Source organism: Diabrotica virgifera, chromosome 3 (assembly GCF_917563875.1).
Source record: "Diabrotica virgifera virgifera chromosome 3, PGI_DIABVI_V3a".
Lineage (NCBI taxonomy): Eukaryota > Metazoa > Arthropoda > Insecta > Coleoptera > Chrysomelidae > Diabrotica > Diabrotica virgifera.
The window spans coordinates 126451161-126478954 of record NC_065445.1 but is presented as its reverse complement, the minus strand read 5'-3'; the positions used below and the strand labels follow the sequence as shown (position 1 = coordinate 126478954).

The 27794-nt window shown below is 34.8% G+C and overlaps 1 protein-coding gene across 1 annotated transcript in view; it reads right to left on the bottom strand.

The window, feature by feature from the left end:
• Positions 1–27794, bottom strand: part of LOC114336745 (dual specificity protein phosphatase 21-like) — a 69237-nt gene that overhangs the window by 35081 nt on the left and 6362 nt on the right. The window contains exon 2 of the mRNA XM_050645505.1: positions 644–914. Within this exon, the coding sequence (XP_050501462.1) occupies positions 644–914 (271 nt within the window). The remainder of the gene's footprint in view (positions 1–643; positions 915–27794) is intronic.

Sequence of the window (27794 nt, the reverse complement as noted above, 5' to 3'; positions counted from 1 at the left end):
TATTTTATTTTAATTACGAAAATATAAAAATAATAAATATTAAAATTAAAAAATTAGGTTTTTTTAACCTAATCTAACAAATTACGACATAGTCAAACCCCGATTTCAAATAATTAAATTTCGACCTTTGCCTGACCAACTTGGTCTCTCCTAGGTTTGACTAGTCAAAGGCCGAAATTGTAATTTATTTCGGGCTTTGACTAAGATCGTCAGTCAGACCTGAGGATTGCCTAGTCAAACGTAGGAGTGCCTGACATTCGGGCTTTGACTATAACATATATATCAAGAAAAATTACATTAATTTTAAAAGTTTTCTTTGCCAGCTATTAGTTTTATCAGTATTTAAATTCATCGTTGATTCAAATAGTATGGTTATGGTTATATGATTGTTATCAAGACACTAATTCATGACATTTATCAATAAAGCTATTAATATGAATGAAAAAGAACAGTTGATAATTAACTGTCAAATATGTACTATTAAGATTAACCCATTTTTAAATTTTGTTAACATGACCATTGTTTCTTTGGAGTAGGTACTACTACAATATTACTAGGTATTACTACAATAATTGTTTTGTATCAACAATAATTGTTATTAATTATTTATATAAATAATTGTAAAATTCTTCTTAAAACATACCTGTTGAATAAGATCTGCAGACTTGTCAAAATAGGGTAATATTCTTGAATACCCGGAATCCATAATATCGATTTTATGGTAAATGGCGTCCTCTCGATGAGGTGGATCTGGTAGCTCTGGAGCGCAGGATATTATACAGGATACATTAAACATTTCCAAAATTTGTGAATTTAAGGAACTTGCTGATGTTAAAATTAGACTATCTGTTACTTCTGAAAGATTATTATACTGACATGGGGCTAATCTTGTCATAAGGTCCGGGGATTCTGATCTGTAACAGAAAGACAAAAATGGTTTAAAATAAAGTTAAATAAAATAATGGCATCTAAAGTTAAATTTAACTAAATTGCTTAAGAAAGTAAGAGCAAAATCTTGGTCAATGCTATTTAAATGCATTCATTTTGGTCGAATCCTGAGGAAACTAATAAATATTTTTAAAAAATTTAAACGCAGAATAAAAGATTTAAACCAAATATTTCAACTTAAAAAAGACAGTCAATTTTCTCTTTTTTTACCACTGTAACTTATTAAAATAAACATTATGGAAGTTTTTAGGGATCTTCGTCCCTCGGTAATAATGTATTCTTTCATTCTGCATTTAAATTTTTCAAAAATACTGATTAGCTTTCTCAGGATTTAAAAAAAAATTAATGCACTTAAATAGCATTGTACCAAGATTTTGCGCCTACCCCCTTAATAACTGTGTACTACATAACGGAGGTGTACTATATACACATAATTATAAAAACTATAGTTGATCTTCCCATAATATAGAGAATTACTCTTTATACTTTACAGTATTTTGTTTATTTTTTAATAAACTGTTCCACATAGTTCGAGCAGAACCAATATAATAGTGATGCTAGTATAATACTATTTCAGCCAGTGGCGTAGCTGACAGGCCCGCAGGGCCCGCAAGACGGGGACCCTTATAGGAGGGGCCCCTTAAAGCCTTCAAGCTTAATACTTCTACTTTTTTTTTAAAGGAGATAAAAATATATTTCCCTAATAAGCATCAAAATGGGGAATTTGGAAGGAAGTAATGAAGCAGGTAATTGACATAACTCTTACTCTTTCCGGGTGCAATTTAGCGTTTAGTGGTATCCAAAATTGGTAGTTTAGATGAAAGTGAATCCCAAAAAGGTAATTTTTTTGTCGGTGGTTCTATTACTAGCTAAATATGATCCTGTTTTAGCTAAATTAATCGATAAAAACAATAACTTAAAACAAATTACTTGAGCCTCCAAATACAAAACAAAGTTATAAATTTACTGGCTCAAGAAACTGATACCACTCAAACTTGATATCACTCAAGATATTTCAAAACATGATCAGCTTATGGTAGGGGAGCCCAAGCGGGGATTTTTGAAGTTACTGGAGCGCGTCATAATATGACATGGGGAGAAACCTTGTTCCCTGTAAATGTACCACTTCCATATATTAGATCTTAATAGAGGGGAGTTCGTTAAGGGGGCTCGAAAAAAAAACATATCCTTAGAAAAACTCTAAATCGTCAGATTAAGATAAGGTAAGTTAAGTACATGCAGAACAGTGTATATTTCAAAAATCTAACGGTTTAAGCGGGGCGTAAGGAAATGGGTGAACCACAAAATTTCACAAGAAAAAAGCGAATATTTCGAGAAGTAAATGTCAGATCGAAAAACTAAAAAATTCGTTTTCAATATTTTTTAAAAATCTATCGAATGATACCACACTCGACCCGAGACGGAGAGGGGTGGGGGGGTAAATATAAAATTTTAAATAGGAACCACGCGATATTTCGCGAAATAAACATCACATCGAATAACTGCAAAATATATGTATTCAATATTTTTAAAAAATCTATCGAATGACGCCAAACATGACCCCCCACGGATGTGGTATGGGGAGTTACTTTAAAATATTAAATGGGAACCCCCATTTTTTATTGCAGATTTTGGATTCCTTACGTAAAAATAAGTAACTCTTATTTGAAACATTTAATCGGAAAAAACGATTGTTGGAAATGGAAAATAAAAAATGGAAAGTCACCACTTAAATGCAAAACTTTACTTAACTTTTTCTGGTGTTAGAAGCTTATGCATTATTAGAGCATATAAATAATTGTGAATTTGCCGTTAACATTACTATTCGATCTAAAATACTTTCCTTTATTAATCTAACATTAAAACTTTTGCAATCTGAAACAGTAGAGTTAACAGCCGCCCTTCGACTTTTTGAAAAAACGCGTTATAATCTTTGAGAAATGATAAATTGGTTTTCCGAAACGTTAGCAGAAGCAGCAGGAATAGCAGAAGAATTAAAGGGTATTAAACCGGAATTTAAATATAAACCAATAAAACGTATAAAAAAATTTACAATGGACGCAGCTGCGACGAAAAAATAACTTGTAGCAAAAAAAGTTCATGTTTTCAATGTAAATTTAGTTATAAATTGTAACAACTTACTAATACGTGTGTCGTATTAATAGACATGTATATAATAGGTTTTTATATCTATTCTTAAAAACCTATTAACATTACTGATGAAGACTTATTAAAGAAATGCCAAACATTGTCATTTACACATATTTTAGTAGTTATACTGTTATTAGTTGTCTAATATGTTATGTTTATAATACGGGGGCCCACAAAAATTATCGCGGGGAGGCCCCCCAATGTTCAGCTACGCCACTGATTTCAGCATCCCGTTTTTATGAATCTTTGATATAATATATGTATGACATATGTATGATAGTCATTATCCTTCTCTCATTTTTTTTATAATAACAAATAAGGAAAACCTAACAGCGGAGGTAAAAGAAAGGGTCAGATTAGCCTGGGCAGAATTTGGGAAATTAAAATGGACCTTAGAAAATAAAAAAAAATACAACAATTCTTAAAAACAAAAGTATTTGACCAGTGCATACTCCCAATTATCAAGTAAGCGTGCCAAACAAATGGACCTTGGCCAAAACAAATATAGATAAAATAATGAAGGCACAAAGAGCCATGGAGGAAGCAATTTTAAGAGTAAAATTAAAAGACAAAAAGCAAAACAACTGGATAAGAAATAAAACAAAAGTCAAAGACGCAGGACAACATAAAGCCAGACTAAAATGGAGTTTCGCAGGTCATAACGCCAGACAAACGGACATTAGGTGGAATATCACGATACAATGGAGACCATGGATAGGAAAATATAGGGAGATGAAATCAGAAAGATGGGAGTAACACACTGAAAACAGAAAGCAAAAAACAGAAGCGAATGGGGGAAACTGGGGGAAGCCCATGTTCATAATTAGACGAATTGAAGGGCATAAGAAGAAAAAGAAGATCCTTTTCTTGTAATACTTTCATTGCCAGTAAATAAGTACGTAGAGATATCAAATCAAAGGTGGTTAAGTCAAATATTAGCAATAGAAAAATCAGTTATGTTCGGTTTTATTATTAAGCCTGAATTTTCATCACTAACCACCAATTCCATAAATAAACAGATTAATAAGTACATCAAGTCAAAACAAAATTTAAAATTAAACTTGAGTTCGGAATTCCAATAAATGTCTAAATATCAATATTATCGTTTCAATTACCATAAAACTTATTCGATTTTGAAAAGTATATAACAAACATTTTAACACTTATGATCTTTTCATCTGAATGGAATGTGGAAAATTTGTAGGAATAATTTATTGCTGATCTATTTTGGGAATACAGACAAGTTTATTTTAACTGAGTCAGCAGTTTTTAACAATAAAAATATGGAGTTATTGATATTTTTTATTGAAATTTGAACGAGTAAAATATAAAGACGCATACAAATTCAGGAAAATTATAAAAAAAAATGCAAAGGACACCGCACACATCGTATGGAAAATGTAATGTTACTCAAATGCAGTAAAATTTAAATTATGAATAGATTCGTCCCGAAAATACAATCATTTCTTATCAGTGCGCTAACTCTGAATTTTGATTAATAACGGGTTACATTGATACAAATAATTTTAAAATCAAATGGGTATGTACGTGAGCTAGAGAGAGAAAAGAGATTTTGTGAATCGGCACTTCATAAATCTTTCACTAGATATTAAGGCAGAGGCTTAATCTAATTTAGAGATAATAAAGCAGGTATAAGTTGGTGAGTCGTACCGAAGTATAAGCTGTTTTTAATAGCGACTAGACTAATACCAAATATTCAGAATTAATATCCGATATTGAACAGTATATTCTTATCACCCCGTACATCACACGAACCAATTTGGTATCATATTTAAACATGTGAGGGATATTTCATTTGTTTAATGTTGCAATTTATAAACAATATTTTGGCAATGGACATTTAATTTAGCTGACTAAGTAAAACCTTTGTTCTTTTGTCGTGTGGGCTATAACCCAATTCATGTTGCCAACAAGAGATAATACATTTTAGAATCATTCTCAAGAATCACTTCAACCAGGCCAGAAGTGCTTTTAACTTCAATCACTAGAATCAATATCAAATCAACCTCAAATAGAGTCTTCAACTAATTCGCGTACAAGCAACACCAGTACATCAAACGGTCTCTCGGGGTTGTAGGGTTTACTACCCTGGTGTCAGTCGATATCAATAAAATTGCTAAGTGCTATTGGTGTTTCAATAAACTGAAGATCATCCTCCACTGAGCCCGAAGGGTAGACACTAATAGTATTTAAGAATGGCAGTTTTATGGACTTCAAAAATATGATTTTCATAAACTTTAATTACAATTTATGCCGTTATTAATCAAAATTCGGAATTAACGCAATGATATGAAATATTTTAATTTCGAGACTATCCATGTAAATTTTATTTGAGTGACATTACATTATTTTCAATAAAATGTGTGCTGTGTTCTTTAACATTGTTTTAAATCTTTCCTTAATGAGGGAACTTTTGACTAAAACTACTGTTGGGAAATATCCAACCGGTTTTTGCCAGGAAAGGTCGACAATGGATCAGCTCTTCACCGCCAAACCAAATTCTAAACAATTCTTGGGAATACCACATCAACATGTGTATTGACTGGAATCATGCATACAGCATAGCTAGCAATCAATAGAATCCAGGCATGTGGCATAATTAAATCAGTACAGCTCGCCGCCCATACAGATGATATTAACGTCATCTGCGGTAGAGCCACGAAAAGCGAGGAATGAAATTGGATTGTAAATAAAATTACGAAAAAGTTTAAACGACCTCAATCAACAAACATTCCCATACGCGAAGGATAAGGCAAATGGACCAAAAGTCATAGAGGAAAAGCGGAAGTATTTGCCAAACATCTCGTAAACATCTTTTAACATTTTCCAACTAAAAAGAATCAGAATTTTGAAGCATATTATTCAACAGTTTTTAGCATCTTCATATCAATTACAACTACAGTGGAACCCCGATAAGTCACACCCCGATAACCCGGAAGTCCGGCTAACCCGGACCGATTTTCATCAGATAAACATTTTGATTTTCAGTATTTTGTATTTTGACGACACCCGATTTGGGCGTCGAAATGTTAATAAAATTATTTTTCAATTTAATTGTGGCTTATTTCCTATCAAAATACATAGTTAATTATCAGATAAACATTTCAGCAATAAAAATGTATGTAATATAATATTTGAGAGATAATGTGTATTTGTGTAATTTGAACTATACGATAGTAAAAATGACTCATGGCACACGCCGCGTCGGCAGAAACAACAGACACCTGTCTGTACATGGTATTCCTTTATATATTTCAAACAGCATTGTTTATAAAGACTAAAAGACTACCTATTTTAAAAAATTCTTTTTCAAACAATGGTCTTTAGTTTTCACTGTTCTTAAATAACATCACATCGATTGTGACTGTATTGTGTGTAGTACAGTCGTGTATTATAATATAATATTGTTCGCTTCCGTTTGCTTACGTTTGTGTTTGCGTGTTTTTAGTAAACTAGATGTGTAGGTACTGTGCATACCTATTTATATAATATTTCATGTTATTTCAATTCTAACGGAGTTTATCTGTAAGTATACCGTATTTTATTAATTTTTACCATATTCTCCGGCTAACCCGGATTTTCGATAACCCGGATCGGCCGCGGTCCCGATTAATCCGAGTTATCGAGGTTCCACTGTACTATAGAATCAGTTAGATATTGATATCACTACATCAGTGCCTAAGAATAACTTCTCAATTTTTATTCCAATAGTTCTTCGAACATATAAAATTATTAAAAGTATTTTTAATTTCATAATTGATATGTAATTCCATCTTTGACAACACTGCCAACATTGTAAATATAAATTACATTATTTAGTTATGTGTGGGTATCTAAAACACATTTATTATGTTTCAAAGAAACTCCTAAAAGTTGAGGCACCCGCCCTCACAAACTCACAAGTCAGTCCTAAGTCCTTGCACTCAGAGCAAATTAGGACGTTGGCCTCTCAACATCAACATCCCTTTCTCAAAAATCCGTCAAGGATTTGACTGTACAGTTACAAATCTTCTCTGCAATATGTCGAAGATTGTCCGCTTTCTGTTGAAAAGCAACAGAACTGTTTATTTGTTTATATTTATGATGTTTTTCTCTTCAATAAATTGAAATTGCTAAATAACTCTTAAATAGCTTTTTAAACCAGTAGTGCTTAAGACATTTCTAAATTACAGGTAAGTCTCATATTTTGCAACCAGCAGTCTATGTTTTTTACTCTCCCTCGCATTTAAGGACGTTCTTCATGTTTGCCTCATTGTTGTAGATATTAATTTTACTTACTACTACTGCAGACTAGTCTTAATTTGACTAAAACATGTTTTTATACCGACTTTGACAGTATAAAATAAAAGACTGGAAAGAAGTAAAATAGCGAACGGCTCCACGAGCGACAAATTGACGCTAGCAGTAGCGTTAAAATTACGGCGGCAGCACAACTGTAAAATCTTGGCTCCATGAGGGCGACAATTTACAGCGTGCATAGCGCCGCGTCTTGGTCTTGAATTTTTAAAGGTCCCATTTTTATCACAATTGCAATGGCAAGTGTTAATCTTATAACAAAAGGAGTTTTTAGAAATGACCATCCCTATATACAATTTAGGTATAAACTGGTAGATTTACCCTTATATCTAAGGACAAAACTATAATATCTACAGATATTGAAACATCCGTCTGCGGCATGACCTTGACGAGGCGCCTTTCCCGATCTTGAGCGACAATTTACAGCTCCGTGGGGCCGCCCAGTATTATCGCTATTGGTTTCATTTATCACACTTCATTTTACTGCTACTGCTAGCGTCAATTTGCAGCTCGTGGAGCCGTTCGCTTAGGGGCACTCTCGGTGCGCTGAAGGGAGAATAACTACCCATCGGAATAGGTGAACTGAACGTGTTCCGAAGCCCGTTAATTTACTGAGTTGAACGAAATCGAACAATTCCTATCGTACCCAACGACTACGTCTGTTGTTGAAAGGGGTTGTCATTATCTTACCATCTGACGTGTTGAGTTAGACACCTCCATCCGTATGCATTTATTTCGCGTTGAGAAATAAATGTGACTCCTGTCCTGATCAATTTCTCCAGTCGTCGGTTTATTATTCATATATAGAATATCATTACTACTCTTAAGAGAAATAGACATTTTTTATAAATAACCCAGGTAGCAATTTTATGACCTGCAACCAATTTTGTCCTAATGGGACGTTAAATTTAAGGACAAAATTGGTTCACAATAAGCCTTAACCAAGGACAACGTCTGTTTTTCCTATGGACCAACGTTGCTGATGAATATAATCTGATGACCAACCGACATCGGGAATAACGACGTCAATTATTAGGATAAGGTTTGACGTTAAGCTGACGTCGGTCTTAACCTATCTGTAGTATAAGTGCAATTAAGTGGCATACATCAACGACTACTCAACGTCGGGAATTACAACGTATTTTTTAGGATAGATGCCAACGTGCAGAGGACGTTGGTGTTTTATCGAGTATGGTAGACGTATTTTTCAGGAAGACGACAACGACAATCCAACGTTGAGAATACCAACGTTAATTATTAGGTTAAGGTTTAACGTTAAGCTGACGTCGGGTATAACCTCTATACCACAATGTAATTTACTGGAAGACATTTAACGACTCTCAACGTCGGGGATTACAGAGTATTTATTAGTATCGAACCCAACGTTCAGGAGACGTCGGGTGTTTTCTCAGTAGGTAGGTATATGGTAGATTGCTGCGTGTACTTGCGGGAAGGTGAGAACGACAATACAACGTAGGTAATAACAACGTGGTACTTAAGTAAAATTGTATACGTTAACCTGACGTCAAAGTTTTTTTTATAAGATACCTGTAATTTACTAAAAAACGTCGACGACTATCCAACGTCGTAAAGTAAATTTTCGACAATTGGTTGTTTAGTTTCCAACTACAAAACGACGTAAAAATTTGCTGATTAGGGCCTATCTGACTTGACTCATCTTGACTTATATGACTAGGTATAATATGACAAATATCAAGGTTCATCAATAAAGTTCATGGTATAGGGACCTTGGACAAATATTACATTGCATAACATAACCTTACTTTTTTACACTTGGTTTTTCTAGTTTTTCTATAAACAGTATATTAACAATAACAATTTATTGAATGAAAAACCTATATAGTTAAAAAAATATCTCAAATCGTCCACCAGATTAAGGCGTGTTCACGACGACGACCGGTCGTCGGGAGTCTGTCGTCAAGACTAGGTTGTTTGCGCTTACTTTAGGACGTATTAGGTATACCAATAGGTAAATTCGAGGTGTGCAAGGTAAAAATAGGTTATACTAAAGGTCGGCAGAGGGTGTCCTTGTCCAATCAGTTAAAATGTAGTGCAATTTAGGTCGCGAGTCAAATCAGCCATTAAAGAAAGATCGCCATGGTTCAGCCATTTTTTGAAACATAATGTTTGGCAATTTTTTTGCTAGATTTTAATGAATATTTGATTTTAATTGACGAATTTTGTTTATATATACATCAAGGATAATTTTGTATGGGTCTAGACATAATAATATGTTCTTTTATAATTAGGATGGTTATTTCTATTTTTACCGCTTTGTTCGATTTAACCTGTAAATTTCTGAGGCGTTTTCAGTTTTTAGCAATTTTTATACCTAGTTTAACAATACACTTCGTTGCGTTTGTAAATTTTCGACCGCATTATGCAATGAGGCAGATGATTAATAAAATAATTATACAAGTCACTTAGGTTATATTCTGAATAGAGTAGGAACCTACTTAAATAAGTATCAACAGGCCGTCATGCATCTTAGTTTCTGATGATTTAATATCCTCCAAGATTATTAACCTATTTGGTAAAAATGAAGTGTGTCAGCCGTACTTCTGTGGTAGAGAAGTTTATACTATTACTTTACAAGACCAAAGTCCTAAAAACTAACGTAATTTGACGATAAAATATCTCGAGCTGAGAAGTCGAGAGGGGGACGTCGAGGCAACCCGTATTTCTATTCCCCACTTAGGTGCAAATAGCGGTTTTCTGACCGTCGTCGCAACGTCGCGTATTAACGTTGGGGCATTTAATCCAACGTTAAGACGTCGTAATATTACGTCCAATTGCTTCTTGGGAAGTGCATGATCTACAATTGTTTCCTACTATATTATAACGGTTTGGCTGAAAACGCAAATAACATATTTATTTGCGACGTCAGTGAAATTTGTAATTGAAAAAGAGGTATTGAATATTGTGTGTGTATGCTCCCTAAACAGGTCTGGGTGCGAATGAAAGAAGAGCTTTCTATGATTAATTAGGAGACGTACTGAGTGATATTCCAGCAGAGGAGAGTGATATAATAGGAGGTGATTTCAATGCACATGTGGGCCAAACCAAGACAGGATATGAAACAATACATGGGGGATTAGGCTTTGGAACTAGAAATGAAGCTGAAGATGACATGCTTGAATTAGCAACAGCATTGGATATGGCGATTGTTAGCACATTCTTTAAAAAGAGAGAAACTCAACTTATTAGCTACAAAAGTGGACAACATCAATCCCAAATAGACTACTTCATGATAAGGAAAGAAGACATACTTGAATGCAAGGACTGCAAGGTAATAGTTAGTGAGACAGTAAGCCAACAACATAAGCTGCTTGTTCTGGACATCGAAGTAAAAAAACGAAACTAAACAAAAATATCGGAGAGGACCACAAAAAATCAAGTGGTGGCTTCTGAAAGATGAGAAAGAAGGTCTATTCAGGAGAAGAATAGTAGATGAAATATGTTGGAACATGAAAGGAAGCTCTAATGCAATTTGGAGAAAAATGGCCAGTAGTATTAGAGATACTGCTATATTGAAATACTTGGGAAAACGTTAGGAAAAAAGTTTGAGGATAAAGAGACTTGGTGGTGGTCAACCGAAGTACAAGGAAAAATAAAAGAGAAGAGAAAATTATATAAAAAGTGGCAAGAAACCAGATCCGACACAGATCTTCAAAGCTATATGGTGGCGAAAAAGGAAGCGAAAATAGCAGTAGCAAAAGCCAAAGTAGAAGCGTATTCAAACCTATACGATCAACTTGATACCAGAGGGAAGGCGAAACGAAGATATATAAAATAGCCAAACAGAGAGCAAAGAAAGCAAAAGATTTTAATCAGATCAGATGTATCCGAGATGAAAATAATAAAATACTAGTTCACGAAAGAGATGTAAAAAAGAGATGGAGAAAGTACTTTGACAGCTTATTAAATGAAGAATTTGACAGACAGCCTGTAGAGTTAACGGAGACAGTAGCAGCAATGGCCACCACAATAACCAACGAGGAAGTAGCTCAAGCGCTTCAAAAAATAAAGAAAGGAAAAGCGGTAGGACCAGATGATATTCCTGGGGAAGTATGGAGAGCATTGGGAGAGACAGGAACAAGGTGGCTAGCAGGTCTATTTAATAGAATTATGGAAGTCGGACAAATGCCAGACGAATGGAGAAGCAGTATACTGGTACCTGTTTACAAGAACAAGGGAGATATACAACAATGTACAAACTACAGGGCTGTAAAACTTCATAGCCACACCATGAAAATATGGGAAAGAGTAATTGATAGACAGATACAGAAGAGACCGAAATATCCGAGAATCAATTTGGCTTTATGCAGGGTAGATCAGCAACAGATGCAATTTTCATTATAAGGCAGTTGAAGGAAAAATACAGAAGTAAAGAAACAAACGCTCATATGGTATTCATTGATCTTGAGAAAGCATATGATAAGTTCCTTGAGAGATTCTGAGGTGGGCACTCAATAAGAAAGGAGTCCCTGGTGAATATGTAAAGATTGTGAGGGATATGTATGAGGGAGTAACGACTAGTGTTAGGACAGGTGTGGGAGAGACTGATAAATTTCATGTGAAAGTAGGATTGCACAAGGCTCTGTGCTTAGTCCGTATTTATTCTCATTAGTTTTGGACCAGATAACAGCGAAACTACAGGGTAACATTCCACATTCCATGGTGCTTAATGTATGCTGATGATGTCGTGTTAGTAGGAAATAGTGAAAGAGACTTAGAACAAAATCTGGAACAGTGGAGACAAGCTCTGGAGGAAAAAAGGTTTAAAACTTAGTAGGACAAAAACAGAGTATTTGGAATGTTTATTTAAAGATGGAGCTACTACAAATAAAATGGTATCTTTGGATGGTGAAATGATTGTGAAAAGCTAGTTTTAAGTACCTAGGATCGTGTAATAGTGTGATCGTGATACAGTGTAATGGAGAAATAGATGGAGATGCATGCAGTAGAATTGGGGCTGGATGGATGAAGTGGAAACAAGCGAGTGGTGTGTTGTGTGACAGAAAAATTCCAATGAAGCTGAAGGGAAAATTCTATAAAACAGTCATAAGACCGGCTATGATGTACGGAACTGAATGTTGGGCAGTGAAAAAGAAAGAGGAACAACGAATGCATGTGGCGGAAATGAGAATGCTTAGATGGATGAGTGGGGTGACAAAGAAGGATAAAATTAGAAATGAGTATTTTAGGGGAAGTCTAGGTGTGGCACCAATTGATGCCAAAATTAGAGAGCATAGGTTAAAATGGTTTGGTCATGTTCAATGTCGAGACGTTAATCACCCAATACGAAGAATAGCTGAAGTGCAGATTCCTGGAAGAAGTAGGAGAGGAAGACCAAAGAAGACCTGGGGGAGGCGATAAGGCAGGACATGTTGGTAAAGGGGATTAACATTGATATGACCCAAGATAGAATTGTGTGGAGAAATGCAATTAGGGAAGCCGACCCCGCATAGGGTTAAGGCAAAGAGAATGATGATGTATTGACCTTATATATTTTTTTTGCAGATGTGAGATTGATGGAAACTTTTCACATTTCATTTATTCATTTATTCGGATGTCCTGAACTTTCGTACCAATTTTTAGCTGTACGTTAATTTGTGTAACTTTGAATGTCTATCTTGACGGGGCTAATAGCAAGTAAAAAGAAAAAAGGAAAGCATCTTTCCGACCACCATTTCCGTAAGAATCGCTTATGTTTTGATCATAAATAAAAACTGTACATATTACCAAAAATAACTCAAAATAAATCACGGGGGAGTGTCTGAAGACTAGATTCACATATATCAATGGAAAATATAACCCGTATTCATGTCAGTGTTTTCGTTAGAAATTTATATGCTTGCTTGGTTTCTAGGACAAATATTGTGCATACTTCTACAAGAATTTATGACATGAATGAACAGACACTCCTTGCCCGACTACAGAGAAGATTTACTATAATTCAAAAATATAATTGTTTGAAAATAGAACTCAGTTATTTACAGCGTTTGTTTAAATAACAAAGTCCTAATTTTATTGTAAAGGGTATCCTATTATTTTATTGTAAAGGGTATTGATAGGGTATCACCCTATTAATGCAGTGATAGCACATATCCTCACTTCTGGGGTGAGAGCACGCCAAATAGAATTCTATTTTGGTGACGTCACTTTGCCTAGCAACCGTCGATTCTCCCATTGTGAAATTCGGTTTTGTGACGTCAGCAAAATAGAATTCTATTTGGCGTGCTCTCACCCCAGATATGGGAATAGAATTCTGATAAGCGAAAATTTTCGCGTCTCCGTGAAAAACTTTGTTGCAATCTCCGAAAGAGTCATACTTATTCAGTTGCTTTTATGAGGTAACATAAATATTATACAAGGCAGAAGAAGAATTGGAGCGATTTTATCAACAGCTAGACAAAGCCCAAAGCCTTAAAGATGACAAAGAATCAAGAAATTAATATCGTATTAAGAGATTTTAACGCGACAGTTAGTCGGCGCACACAGTGGAGGCTGTTTCCGCTTACGGTTAAACCGCGCAGACCCGCTTTTAAACGTTTTCAAAATGAATGCACGTCTTTAAATGTACACGAACATAGTAAAAGCAGGTTCGCGCGGGCCAACCGCTTTAACCCGCCTGACCGCTTTAACTAGAATGAGAATTTAGTTTTTTCCGCGCGGTTTTAATGTTTACTCGAATGAGAATTTAGTTTATTCCCTCTTTTATAATAAGAATTAATAGTTCTCCATGGATTAATTTTATAAATTGTACATTATAATAAACAAAAGTAATAAAGTCAATCTTATTGAAACCGTAATTTTGTGTAATTTAGGTATTTCTAAAATCATTCCAGTATTAACTATTGCTAAATAAGTACTTGAAAAATAAATTTCCAACAAAACTACGTACCTCAATATTATAACAAGCCTTTCTTCTGAAAGGATAGCCTGCTTATGTAAATTACACCAGTTTTTAATTAAACGATACTCATTCTTCTTCTTAAAGTGCCTATCCGTTCCGGATGTTGGCGATCATCATGGCTATCTTGACTTTGTTTACCGCAGCGCGGAACAGTTCAGTGGTAGTGGTGTTATACCACTTTCGTAAATTTTGAAGCCAGGAAATGCGTCTTCTTTCCTGTCATCTTTTACCATTTACCTTCTCTTGGAGAATCAGTTGGAGAAGGCCGTAAGGTTCTTGATTTCTCATTACATGTCCTAGATATTATAATTTTTTTGTTTTGATGGTTATGAAAATTTCACACTCTTTCCCTATTCTACGCAGGACTTCCACATTAGTAATTCGGTCAATCCAGGATATACGTAAGATGCGCCTATAACACCACATTTCGAAAGTTTCAGTTAGCGCAACAATCAATGCAACAGTTAGCGTCTACGCTTCCATTCCGTAGAGCAGAACTGTGAATATGTAGCATTTCAACAGACGGTATTTTGTTTTTAATGATATGTCTCGACTGTTGAAAATGGGTCTCATTCTAACGTATTCTGTTTTCGCTTTTATTATTCGTTGTTTAATTTCTATTGAGTAGTCCCATTGGCTATTTAAATTCGTACCCAGATATGTATATTACTCAACTCTTTCGATATTATGTTGGTTGACTGTAAGTTGAGCGTTTAATATTGGTTTTAACGATACTCCACTTTCTCCAAAATATATATAAGTCTCTTGAGTCATTCTCATATACTGGAAGAATCGTTCATTATCTTTTAATTTTTGAAATAGATGATGGTACTGTCCACAAATAAATCTTTCTTGATTAATATAATCTTTCTTGATTAATACACCAACTCTCTTTCTTTTCAGTTGAGTCAAAACAGAATCTAAAGCAATTATATCGTCATCGGAAGACGACATTTTGCTACTAGTAGTACCAAATTTGAACGATCTCTCTCGCTTTTACCCGTCTTCACTGTGTTACTATTATATCGTCATCGGAAGACGACATTTTGCTACTAGTAGTACCAAATTTGAACGATCTCTCTCGCTTTTACCCGTCTTCACTGTGTTACTATACACGCGCGCGAGAACCGTGCGGTTTGCCCGTAAGCAGGAACCCACTTCCACTATGTGTGCCGCCTTAGGCGAGGCGCCCACTGAGGTGGAATGGCCGTGGCCCGTGGCGTGGTATTAAGTAGAGGTGGCCGACTCGCTATTTTGATGCAGCAGTTGCTTTTTCAGCATTATTCAACGTATTCATGTTGATATAAGAAAAGCAAAATAATATTTGTTTGTTTTGTTTCAAAAAGCAGTTTTGTTGGCATTTAATGAGAACATATAAATAATATAAATAATTATAATTATTGTTAAAATAATACATCTAAGTACGGATATTTTTTGAACTGACAAAAACAAGATAACAAAGTACATGGTGGTTGTAACATTTATATGGTCGTACTGTTTATTTAAACTTACTTTTGTTTTCACCCAATTTTGAAAAAAATGTGAAAACTTTGAATTACCCACGTCCGTCTGTCTGTCTGTCCGTCTGTAATCACAACTGCTCCGTCAATATACCAGCTAGAATGACAAATGAGGTGTCAAATGAAAGATTATAATCCAAGGATGGTACTAAAGGTGAGATATTTGACGTATCCTGTCTGTCCGTCGGTCCGTCCGACCGCGAATATAACTCCTCCGTCATTATACCAGGTAGAATTACAAATGAGGTGTCAAATGCAAGCTTATAATCCAAGGATGTTACTAAAGGTGAGTATTTGACGTAGGCTGTCTGTCCGTCGGTCCGTCCGACCGCGAATATAACTCCTTTGTCATTATACCAGGTAGAATTACAAATGAGGTCTCAAATGAAAGCTTATAATCCAAGGATGGTACTAAAGGTGAGATATTTGACGTATCATGTCTGTCCGTCGGTCCGTCCGACCGCGAATATAACTCCTCCGTCATTATACCAGGTAGAATTACAAATGAGATGTCAAATGAAAGCTTATAATCCAAGGATGGTACTAAAGGTGAGTATTTGACGTAGGCTGTCTGTCCGTCGGTCTGTCCGACCGCGAATATAACTCCTTTGTCATTATACCAGGTAGAATTACAAATGAGGTCTCAAATGAAAGCTTATAATCCAAGGATGGTACTAAAGGTGAGATATTTGACCGAGGCGGTCTGTCCGTCGGTCCGTCCGACCGTAAATATAACTCCTCCGCCATTATACCAGGTAGAATGACAAATGAGATGTCAAATGAAAGTTTATAATACAAGGATGGTACTAAAGGTGAGATATTTGACCTAGGCTATCTGTCCGTCGGTCCGCCGGACCGCGAATATAACTTCTCCGTCATTATACCAGGTAAAATGACAAACGAGGTGTCAAATGGAAGCTTATAATCCAAGGATGGTACTAAACGTGATAAATTTGACCTAGGCTGTCTGTCTGTCTGTCCGTCCGGTTTCGGCCTGGAGGGGGTTGTGTCATCAACAGCATATTTGTTTTCCTTACTTCTCTGAACTAAATAGACATCAAGTAAATAGTACTGAAATAGACGTGAGTAGTGTTAGGTCTGGATCCCGCGTATGAAAAAAAAGTTGATTAATAGCAAGCTGAAAATTTGTTAATAGCTTAAGAGTGTCTAGTCGGACAAACTTTGATATATGGGAACACTGGAACAGGGGAAGTTTTAATTGTGGAACAGGTTAAAAATTTGGAACGGTCAGACCACGAAAACGGCACATGTATTTTGTCCGGCAGAACAGGTTTAAACTCTTCGAACAGAGATTAAACTCTCATGCAAAAATCAGACTGCTATTTATTACCAAATGGGCGTTTTAATGAGTGGAACATGTAGAATATGTCAAAAGACAGGAATTATGACAGATGATAAATAGCAGTCTGATTTTTGCATGAGAGTTTAATCTCTGTGCGGAGAGTTTAAGTTGTTCAGTCGGACAAAATAAATGTGCCGTTTTCGTGGTGTGACCGTTCCAAATTTTTAACCTGTTCCACAATTAAAACTGCTCCTGTTCCAGCGTTCCCATATATCAAAGTTTATCCCACTAGACACCCTTAAGCTATTAACAAATTTTCAGCTTGCTTTTAATCAACTTTTTTTTCATACGCGGGATCCAGACCTATGTAGGACATACAGTTTTCGAAAGTTTTCAGTTTAAAAATTTTATAAGCGTTCAATTGGCTCGAACCCTGGTGTGAGGCCTGGAAATAGTCAACAAGTGGTGGGGCAATTGGGTGGCGGCAAAGTGGTAGAGAAAAAAAACATCTGGTGTTATCATTAGTGAAAATGTCATCCTCAGAAGATGAAGACTACATTTCATTTCTTCAAATTGCCAACCTCAATGCAAAAAATACGAAAAAAAGAGAACGTCGTTATTGGGTGCATCCTCTCTGGCAGAAAAATAGGAAATATGGAATTTTTAATGTTTACAAAAACGACTTGAACTTGGATGACCAAAAATTTAAAGTTTTTTACCGGATGAAGAAAGTCACATTTTGCAATTTATTGAGTAAACTGCGACTCAGCCTTCAAAAAAAGGATACAAATTTGAGGAAATGTGTTTCTCCCGAAGAAAGACTTTTAATAACATTGCGGTAAGTCTATAATAAGAAATAAGCTAGTTATTATATTTATTAATAAAAGAGGTAGATACATTTTATTTTTTAAAAATTATTTGGATAAGTATCCTGCATATTCTTTATTACGGTTTCTTTTTCTACTGGTGCTGAATGTGGTGTGGCAATCGAAACGTCTGGATAGTTTGGTCATAAATGCACAGCCTCAGCAAATACAGGTATAATATTATTATTACTAGATACATGTAGATGTAGAGGGACGGCTAGATGGCATACCGTGAACGTGTATCGGCGAGTAGTTGTCGGATGTTGGGCAAATTTGAGTGACTGTGGTATTTGCTATTTCAGTTTCGTCCAAGATTTCACCAGCAAGATTTAGGACTCCCACTTTGTATTGACGTTTCTGCCTGTCCGTCATTTTTTTTAAGTCTGGCAATAAACTCAACAAAAATTGGACATCTGCATCATTGTTCGCTGAATCAATTGGTCTATTAGTTGATTGCTTCTTTTTCTTTTCCTCGAAATAGTCCATTGCAGCCTTATTAACATCTTGTAATGTTGCGTCAGCAGTTTTCATTTTTTTAATTTTGTTTTCGGTAACCACTGACGATTTTGAAAGAGTCCTTTTTTCAAGATGTCTTGGAAAATTGTCTTTTTCCAAGACATCTTGGCGGTTGGATAAAATTATTTCGGTTTCATCATTCTGGCTGATTTCTTCTCTCTCTTCTTCTTCTTCTCCTCCAGATTTTTGTGACAACTCTTCGGTTAAAACATCTTGAGTAGAAAATTGTTCATTAAATGTATTGCTTGAACAGCTTTCTGTATTGCTTGGGGAAGCAATGTTTCCCTTAGCTTGGCGTGACTTTGTGAAGGGTAAAATGAAACCTATATGTTCTGCTAGATAGTAGGGTCGTTTTACTGATACGCCAGATCCAGATGGTACATATTTCTTCAGATGTTTGGTGTAGCTTCCTCGTAGATTCTTCCATCTATTTTTGCATTCTGTGATGGTAGCTGGAAATCAAATAAATCTTTATTAAAATTAAAAGGTAACAATAAACTCAGTAAATTTAATAAATTATTTAAAGACAAGAACATTGTCTCTCTTTTCAGGTATTTTGCAACCGGATGCAATCTAAAAGCTCTAGCATGTTACTTTTTGAGAGGTCATACTACAATAAGGAAAATAATTGATGCAACTTCAAAAGTAATATGGAAAGTTCTACAACCAGAGTACCTCCCTATCCCTACTAAAGAAACATGGTTAGAATCGGCAAGAAGATGCTGGGAACTTTGGAATCTACCCAATTGTGTGGGAAGTATAGACGGCAAACATATCAGGATCAGACGTCCGCCAAAATCAGGTTCTGAATTCATAAACTACAAAGGGTATTTTTCCATTGTTTTGATGGCTGTGTCAGATGCAGATGGATGCTTCATGGCCATTGATGTAGGTGAGTACGGGCGAAATAGTGACGGGAGGGCATTAAAAGAAAGTAATTTTGGAAAAAATTTACTTAATAACACTCTAGACTTACCAGACCCATCTCCACTACCTGGACAAGACACAGTTTTTCCATTTTATTTTACTGCAGACGAAGCTTTTCCATTGACGTGTAATATCATGAAGCCCTATCCTAAAAGGGGATTAACAAATAGGAAGAGAGTATTCAATGGCAGATTGTCAAGAGGTCGCAAATCAGTAGAATGCTCGTTTGGAATGATGTCATCCAAGTTTAGAATTCTTCACACAACCATTGCTCTTAATGCAAATACGGTGGACAATATTGTTGAAGCCGTATGCGTATTGCATAATTTCATTAAAAAATCTGAAGGTTTGTTTTCGCTTCCGCGAGGAAAAAAAGGAGACGATTGTGACATCGATATAGAAAATGAAGAACACCCGGCATTCACAAATCAAAGCAGAGCTACCAACCCTGCAATTGCTATACGAGAAAAACTCTGTGATTTTTTCTTTACCGCAGATGGTTCGCTTAAAAATCAGAAAAGATTTTGTGTATGAAGACAAATGTATAAACGTTTTAGCTATAAATGTGTATAATATGTAAATATATATAGTTAATTTTCTTTACGTTATCGACCGTGTATTAAATAAACTAGTAAGTGAAACATTTGGTTTTTCCTTAAAAACTTTCCTAAACCTTTCCTAATCGTTGTCGTATTGTTGCTAGACAGTTAAATTTTCATTGTATACCGGGTGAATAAATCAAACTGGATTTTTTTCTTAAAGTTCGCATCACCCTGTAGAATATTCTAGCATTTATAGAATACTGAAATTAAAATCCAACTATAGCCTCATGTTTTCTCAACATTTTGATTTTTGATTTATTCGCTTATGTTGGATAACAAAAAAGTTAGGTACTTTAACAACTAGCCATGTTTTTCATCAATACAGCTTGTTTTTAAATAATAATTGGCAAACTTTAAGGGGTAATTCGGCATGAAAAAATAGTGACAGTTTGCTTTATAAACGGTAAGTCCGCAAATGCTTCGTTTCCGAGAATGGGGGTGTTGAAAGTTTTCTTACAAACTGACGATTTATTTATTGCTTTAAAACCGGTTGAGGTATGCAAATGAAATTTGGTGGGTTTTAAGACGTAGTAATTGCACATTTTTTGACATACAATTAAGAATTTAATATTCACCATTGGCGCGCATACGGGTAATATGAGGGCTTATATTACCAGTATGCGCGCCAATGGTGAATATTAAATTCCTACTTGTATGTCAAAAAAGTACAATAACTACCCACTTAAAACCCACCAAATTTTATTTGCATATCTCAACTGGTTTTTAAGCAATAAATAAATCGGTAGTTTGTAAGACAAATTTCAACACCCTCTATCTCAGACACGAAGCATTTGCGGACATAGGTTTATAAAGCAAACAGTCATTATTTTTTCATGTAGAATTACCACTTGAAGTTTTCCATGCTTATTTAAAACACCCTGTATTGATGAAAAACATGGCTAATTGTTAAAGTACGTAACTTTTTTATGGTCTAACTTAAGCGAATGAATCAAAAAAGGGAATGTTGAGAAAACATAAAACTATAGTTGGGTTTTAATTTGAGTATTTTATAAATGCTAGAATATTCCACAGGGTGATGCGAAGTTTAAGAAAAAAACACAGTTTCATTGGTACACCCGGTATGCAATGAAAATTTACCTGTTTAGCCACAATATTATGACAGCGATATTGGCTATAACCTACTAAAAAAATAACTTAAATTGGACAGCAGGTTTAGGAAATTTATTTTTAGCACATAAGCAAAACGCTTGGATAGATCGATTTTTAAAATAATCATAGTATGGTGTATTCCACGAATATACGACTCTTTTGGATTATCGCGACAACGAATATTTTAGTGTGCAATATAAGAAGAACGAAAGTATTATAGAATTAACGAAAGAAGAATTATATAAAGGCGAAGACCAATTTTTAGTTACAAGGGTAGGTAGGGGGTTGTTTTCACTGTTTTTTTCGTAGAGAAAAATAGGTACCGACTTTTTTTTTATCATAAGTTGCTCAATTTTTATGCTAGAAACTTTTTATTATTTTTTTTATAGATCTGATTGTATGCTTGAAAAAACATCATGTAAGTTTTCCTGGAAAAATGCAAAGTTTTCCCGTTATTTGGCTTTGATTATTTCAAATTATGCATTTGACGAAAAAAGCTAACCTTTAACATGCCGTATCTCGGTTTATATTGGTCGTAAAAATATTATAGAAAAACAGTTTCGTTTGTGTTACTAAAAGATACAATTTTGATATCTACATTTTTTTTCATTAAATGCATATTTTTCGAGTTATTCTCAAAAAACCCTCTAGAAAAGTCTATTTTTCCGTCGAAAAACTTTTACTTTCAATCACGAATAACTCGAAAAATGTAAAAAACATTTTTTTCTTAAAATTACTTTTTACATCGATTTACATGGTTAAAATGTAATAAAAAATTCCCACCCCTGAGATGGGGTGGCAACTACCCCCAAGGTTTTAGCGTACAGCAGCATGATATAGAAAATGATCCTTGGACTATTCCCTACCTTCTGTGAAAATTTCAAGTAAATCCATGCTGGACGAAAAAATTGCGAGCCAAAATGCTTCATTTCCTTGACTATAAAGGAACAATATTATAAAAGAGGCACCATCGAGTAATAAAAAATATTTTTTAAACCATGGAGTAATAAAAAAGACTTTTTTATTACTCAATGAGAGCAATTTAACAAGCACTTATTTAAATTCTCGGAAAGTACCCTATTGTCGTATCATACTCCCAAATGTTCAGAATTTGAAAAAATCGCATATAGCCCACGTAGATAAAAATAAAAGTCCGAAAGCCGCTAGCCACTTTGAATTACTTTATGACTACAGCTGCAAGGGCAGATCGTATGGCAGTAAAATATTTTCTGGTATTTTTGTTTAGATCGCCGCTCCTATCATCGGCCGCCCGTGTGCGATGCACACTTTGCACACATGGTAGCGGCGGCCTTGTTACAACCGGTAAATTTGTCGGCGAGTTTGTACTTACTCGTAACAGAAGTAATAAAGTATTTATTACCTGATAAACAGCTATACAGGCCTGACAAAGCATAATACCCGATATAATTTAAGTTTTTAGGATATATAATTTTAGGTCAAAATTTATTCGTTGACTTGAAAAGAAAAGTATTAGGTCTGGATCCCGCGTATGAAAAAAAAGTTGATTAATAGCAAGCTGAAAATTTGTTAATAGCTTCAGGGTGTCTAGTCGGATAAACTTTGATTTATGGGAACACTGGAACAGGGGAAGTTTTAATTGTGGAACAGGTTAAAAATTTGGAACGGTCAGACCACGAAAACGGCACATGTATTTTGTCCGTCAGAACAGACTTAAACTCTCCGAACAGAGATTAAACTCTCATGCAAAAATCAGACTGCTATTTATCACCAAATGGGCGTTTTAATGAGTGGAACATGTAGAATATGTCAAATGACAGGAATTATGACAGGTTATAAATAGCATTCTGATTTTTGCATGAGAGTTTAATCTCTGTTCGGAGAGTATAAGTCTGTTCTGTCGGACAAAATAAATGTGCCGTTTTCGTGTTCTTACCGTTCCAAATTTTTAACCTGTTCCACAATTAAAACTGCCCCTGTTACAGTGTTCCATATATCAAAGTTTGTCCGACTAGACACCCTTAAGCTATTAACAAATTTTCAACTTGCTATTAATCAACTTTTTTTTCATACGCGGGATCCAGACCTATTATAGTATGAGAATAGACAAATATTATAAATATCAACAGTTATAACTTTAATAAACGCGTATTTTAGCTTATATTTACAACAAAGTTAAGCTATTAACAAATTTTCAACTTGCTATTAATCAACTTTTTTTTCATACGCGGGATCCAGACCTATTATAGTATGAGAATAGACAAATATTATAAATATCAACAGTTATAACTTTAATAAACGCATATTTTAAATTTACTGTATTTTCTACTTACCTCCTTCTCCAATGTCCTTAGCAATTTTGGCCCAGGCTCGCTCTTGCAAATGGCTCATATGATATTCTTCCCGAGTACTGTCATAAAGACAAGGATGAGCCTCTACAAGGCCTACAAATTTTATATTAAATTGTTGATCGTCTTGCATGATTTTTAAATACGTCTTCGTATACTCAACACAAACACAACGTGGTCACCAGTCGAATACCACTCGAAAATTAAACATGCTGTCGATTAGTGGCAAGGGAACTGGCGTACGGCATTTCCAAAATACCTCCCCTTCAAGTTCAAATCCTTTGTATAAACGTTAAAAATTGCAAATTTCTTATTTTTTGCCAGATAGGGTGCACCCAATAATGATGTTTTCTCTTCTTTGGGTTTTTAGCATTGAGGTTTAAAACTAAAGAAATAAAAGATAATCTGTGCTACTGTAGTATCTAGTCTACCGTCGTGTTTTTACTATAGCTTGCGGTCTACTGAGGGATGCGGTGTATAAGCTGTATTATATTACAATGCCGACAAAAAAATCTTTACAAAGTGAATAAAACGCATAAATCATGAGAATTATTATTTTAATTTTACAAATTATGTATTAATTAATTACAAGTAATTGAACTTCGTAAATCCTAGGTTCTCACCCAAAGGGGCCGAAAGCAGAACCGGAAGAAACGATTTCACTAATTTTGAATCATTTTTACTAAACTTTTTCCGGAACTAAAGAATTTCAAAACCGGAACTAAAGATTCAAACTCGACTTTTCAATACATTTCAATTAATATGTCACATGTATCATTTCTGCGACTCTGATATGGTACTTCCGGTTAGAATTTTTTAACCGGAAATGATATAAAAACCAAAAGTATCCGGTTCTTCTTCTTGAAGTACCGTCTTCAAGAGGTTGGTTACCATTGAGGTTGGCTACCATCACAGCAATCTTAACTTTGTTAACTGCACCTCTGAACAATTGTATATTTTTGTATATGCGACTATAATATATGGCACTTCTGGTTAGAACTTTTTAACCGGAAATTATATAAAAACCAAGAGTAGACATTTGTTCTCATCCTGCTAAGGCACGTCGAATAATATATCGCTTATACTACTCCAGCGACTTTAAAACAGTACATCCGGTTTCATATTCGAAAACCGGAAGTCTCAGGTGAAATTTCTCACCGTTAGTACCTATAGTAACCATATAAATATTACATATAAATATTACAACCACATATTTGTTCTCATCTTACTAAGGCACGTCGAATAATAATATATCATATACTATTTCGGTGACTTTCCAACGGTACTTAGAACTGTTGCAACTCTAACTCTAAAAGTTAGAACTTTTTAACCGGAAATTATATAAAAACCAAAAGTATACATTTGTTCTCATCTTGTTAAGGCACGTCGAATAATATATTGCTTATACTATTCCGTCGACTTTACAACAGTACTCCGGTTGCAATTCTAAAAGCGGAAGTCCTATGTCAAATTTCTCACCTTTAGTACCATCCTTGGATTATAAGCATTCATTCGACTCTTCATTTGTCATTATACCTGGTATAGTGACGGAGGAGTTATATTTGCGGATGGACGGACAGACAGACAGTCATGAAACAGGAAGTATAATATATATTGGTTCTCGTCTTACGAAAGCGCGTCCAATAATGTATCACTTGTACTATCCCTGTGACTTTAAAACAGTGCTTCCGGTTGCATTTCTAAAACCGAAAGTCCTAGGTGAAATTTCTCACCTTTATTTAGTACCATCGTTGGATTATAAGCTTTCATTCGACACCTCCTTTGTCATTCTACCTGGTATAATGACGGAGGAGTTGAGCTTACGGATGGACGGACGGACAGACGGACGAGTATAATTCAACGTTTTCACATTGTTTCAAAATTGGGTGAAAACAAAACTTTCGAAAACTGTATGTCCTACACTATTCACGTACTTTTCAGTACTATTTTACTTGTTGTCTATTAGAAAAGTCTAGGGCATTACTATATATTTCATTTAGAACGATTTACGAAGTGTAAGTTTAATTTCACCTCCAAATTCCAATCATTTCCAATTCAATTTCTAACTAATATTGTAGCTTTTTCCCAGTTAAAACAGTAAATTTAAATAAATACTACGACCATATAAATATTGCAACCACCATGTATTTTGTTATACTTTTTTTTTTTCATTTTAAAAAATGTCCGTACTTACATATATTATTTTAGCAACAATTATTATTGATATGTTCACATTAAATACCTACCAACAAACAAATATGATTTTGCTTTTCTAATTCAATTTAAAACATTGAATAATGAAAAATAAAAAAGCAACTGCTATATCAAAATAGCTGGCCGAACCATCTCTAATAGCCAATACCACGCCACGGGCCACGGCCATTCCACCTCAATGGGCGCCTCGCCTTAGAGAAGAAGCGGAAGATCATGTAGTTGTAAAGTATGGTCCTGGTCCAGGCCGATGCCACATTATGCGTTTTGACCGGATGCGTTTCCGCCGCATCCGGTGAAAACGCATAGTGTGACAGATCGGTCCGGTTGCGTTGGAAACGGATGCGTTTTGAGTCATCGGTACGCGCTTACAAACTGCACCAGACTAAACGCATAGTGTGACAGGTCGGTCCGGTTGCGTTGGAAACGGATGCGTTTTCACCGAATCCGGTCAAAACGCATAATGTGGCATCGGCCGGCAGAGAAACTACAGAGCGGACAGATTGATACAATACTGCCAAAACAAACATCTTGTCATAACAGTCACCAAATGATGCAGGTTTTGCGTACGTATAGAACAAAAACGGTATTTAAATTTACTTTTTGCTCATTGTATGTACAATACTCTAAATTTTTATCTTTTAGTGGTAAAACAAACTAAAATAAATGACAACAGGAATATAATAACTTCAGCTCTATTTAAAATATGTTTCCATCTAGTATCGGTAAATTAACAGAAATAACTACATACTCAAACCTAAATATAAATAACTGTGTACCGATGCATACTTGACTTCATAAAAGCCTTTTGATCCGTAGTATATATAGAAAGCTATAAAGTTGTTCCTAATTTCAAAAAAAATTCCAGGTTGTGAGGTGCATGTGCATACTTTCTTACAAGAATGCTTGGCATTCCAAATATGCGTCCTGACCTAAATATTATTTAAATTGTGTAAATGTATGTATTTATGTAGACAAACAAATTTTTAGGTCTTTGTTAAAAAGTTAATAAAAAATTTTACGTCACAAATTATTGTTACTAATTGCACTTCTTACGTATCCATTATGTTGACAACTTCTTCTTTACTATTTATTTCTGTCCATCATGCCTTCTTCACCTAACCCTTTCTCGCTCAAGTCACATGCCACATTACTTCCATATTCTTCTCCTTTTTCCGCTACTTCTCCTTCCATTAACTTCTAACAGTTCTCTCCTTCGTGGCACATATTTTTTATTTCTACGTCTAACGTGATCAAACTACACTTAACTTTGGTTTTCACAAACCAAACTTAGTGCAGCCGATATGTGAAACAATTGTGCATTTGATGATAAAAGCATATAATTTGGACCACATATACTACACATATAAAGGTTCAAATTTAGATGGGAGGCCATCTCAGATTTTGCCTTTTACAAAAATGGCGCGCATTCAAAATGGCGACTATACATATGTGACTAATAGCACGATAACTTTTGAAAAAAAGGACCGATTTTAACCAAATTTGGTATATAGGTTCTTTTTTGATGTGTAAAATTAAGGTCTTGAACCGGAAGAATCGGTTTACCAGAAGTTGTGTTTTTCCTGGTTTTCTATGTAAAAATATGTTGTTTTTATTTCAATTATTTTACCCTGTATATATTAATTTTTCAACAAGGCAAAAACGCCATTGAAAAGAGCGTAAGAATATTTTTTAGGAAATATTTTGAACTTTTTAGTTATGTTAATTACCATTTAATAAATGCATAACTTATCTTCACATATACCTATGTGCGGCAGATTCGTGCAAATATTATAAGAATTATTGTGCATTTAATGGTAGAAGTATATAATTTAAACCACATATACTACACATACAAAGGTTCAAATTTAGATATGAGGCCATCTCAGATTTTGCCTGTTACAAAAATGGCGCGCATTCAAGATGGCGACTATACATATGTGACTATTATCACGATAACTTTTGAACGAAAAGTCTGATTTCAACCAAATTTGTTATATAGGTTATTTTTTTTATGTTTAAGATCGAGCTTTTGAATTGGAAGAATCGGTCTACC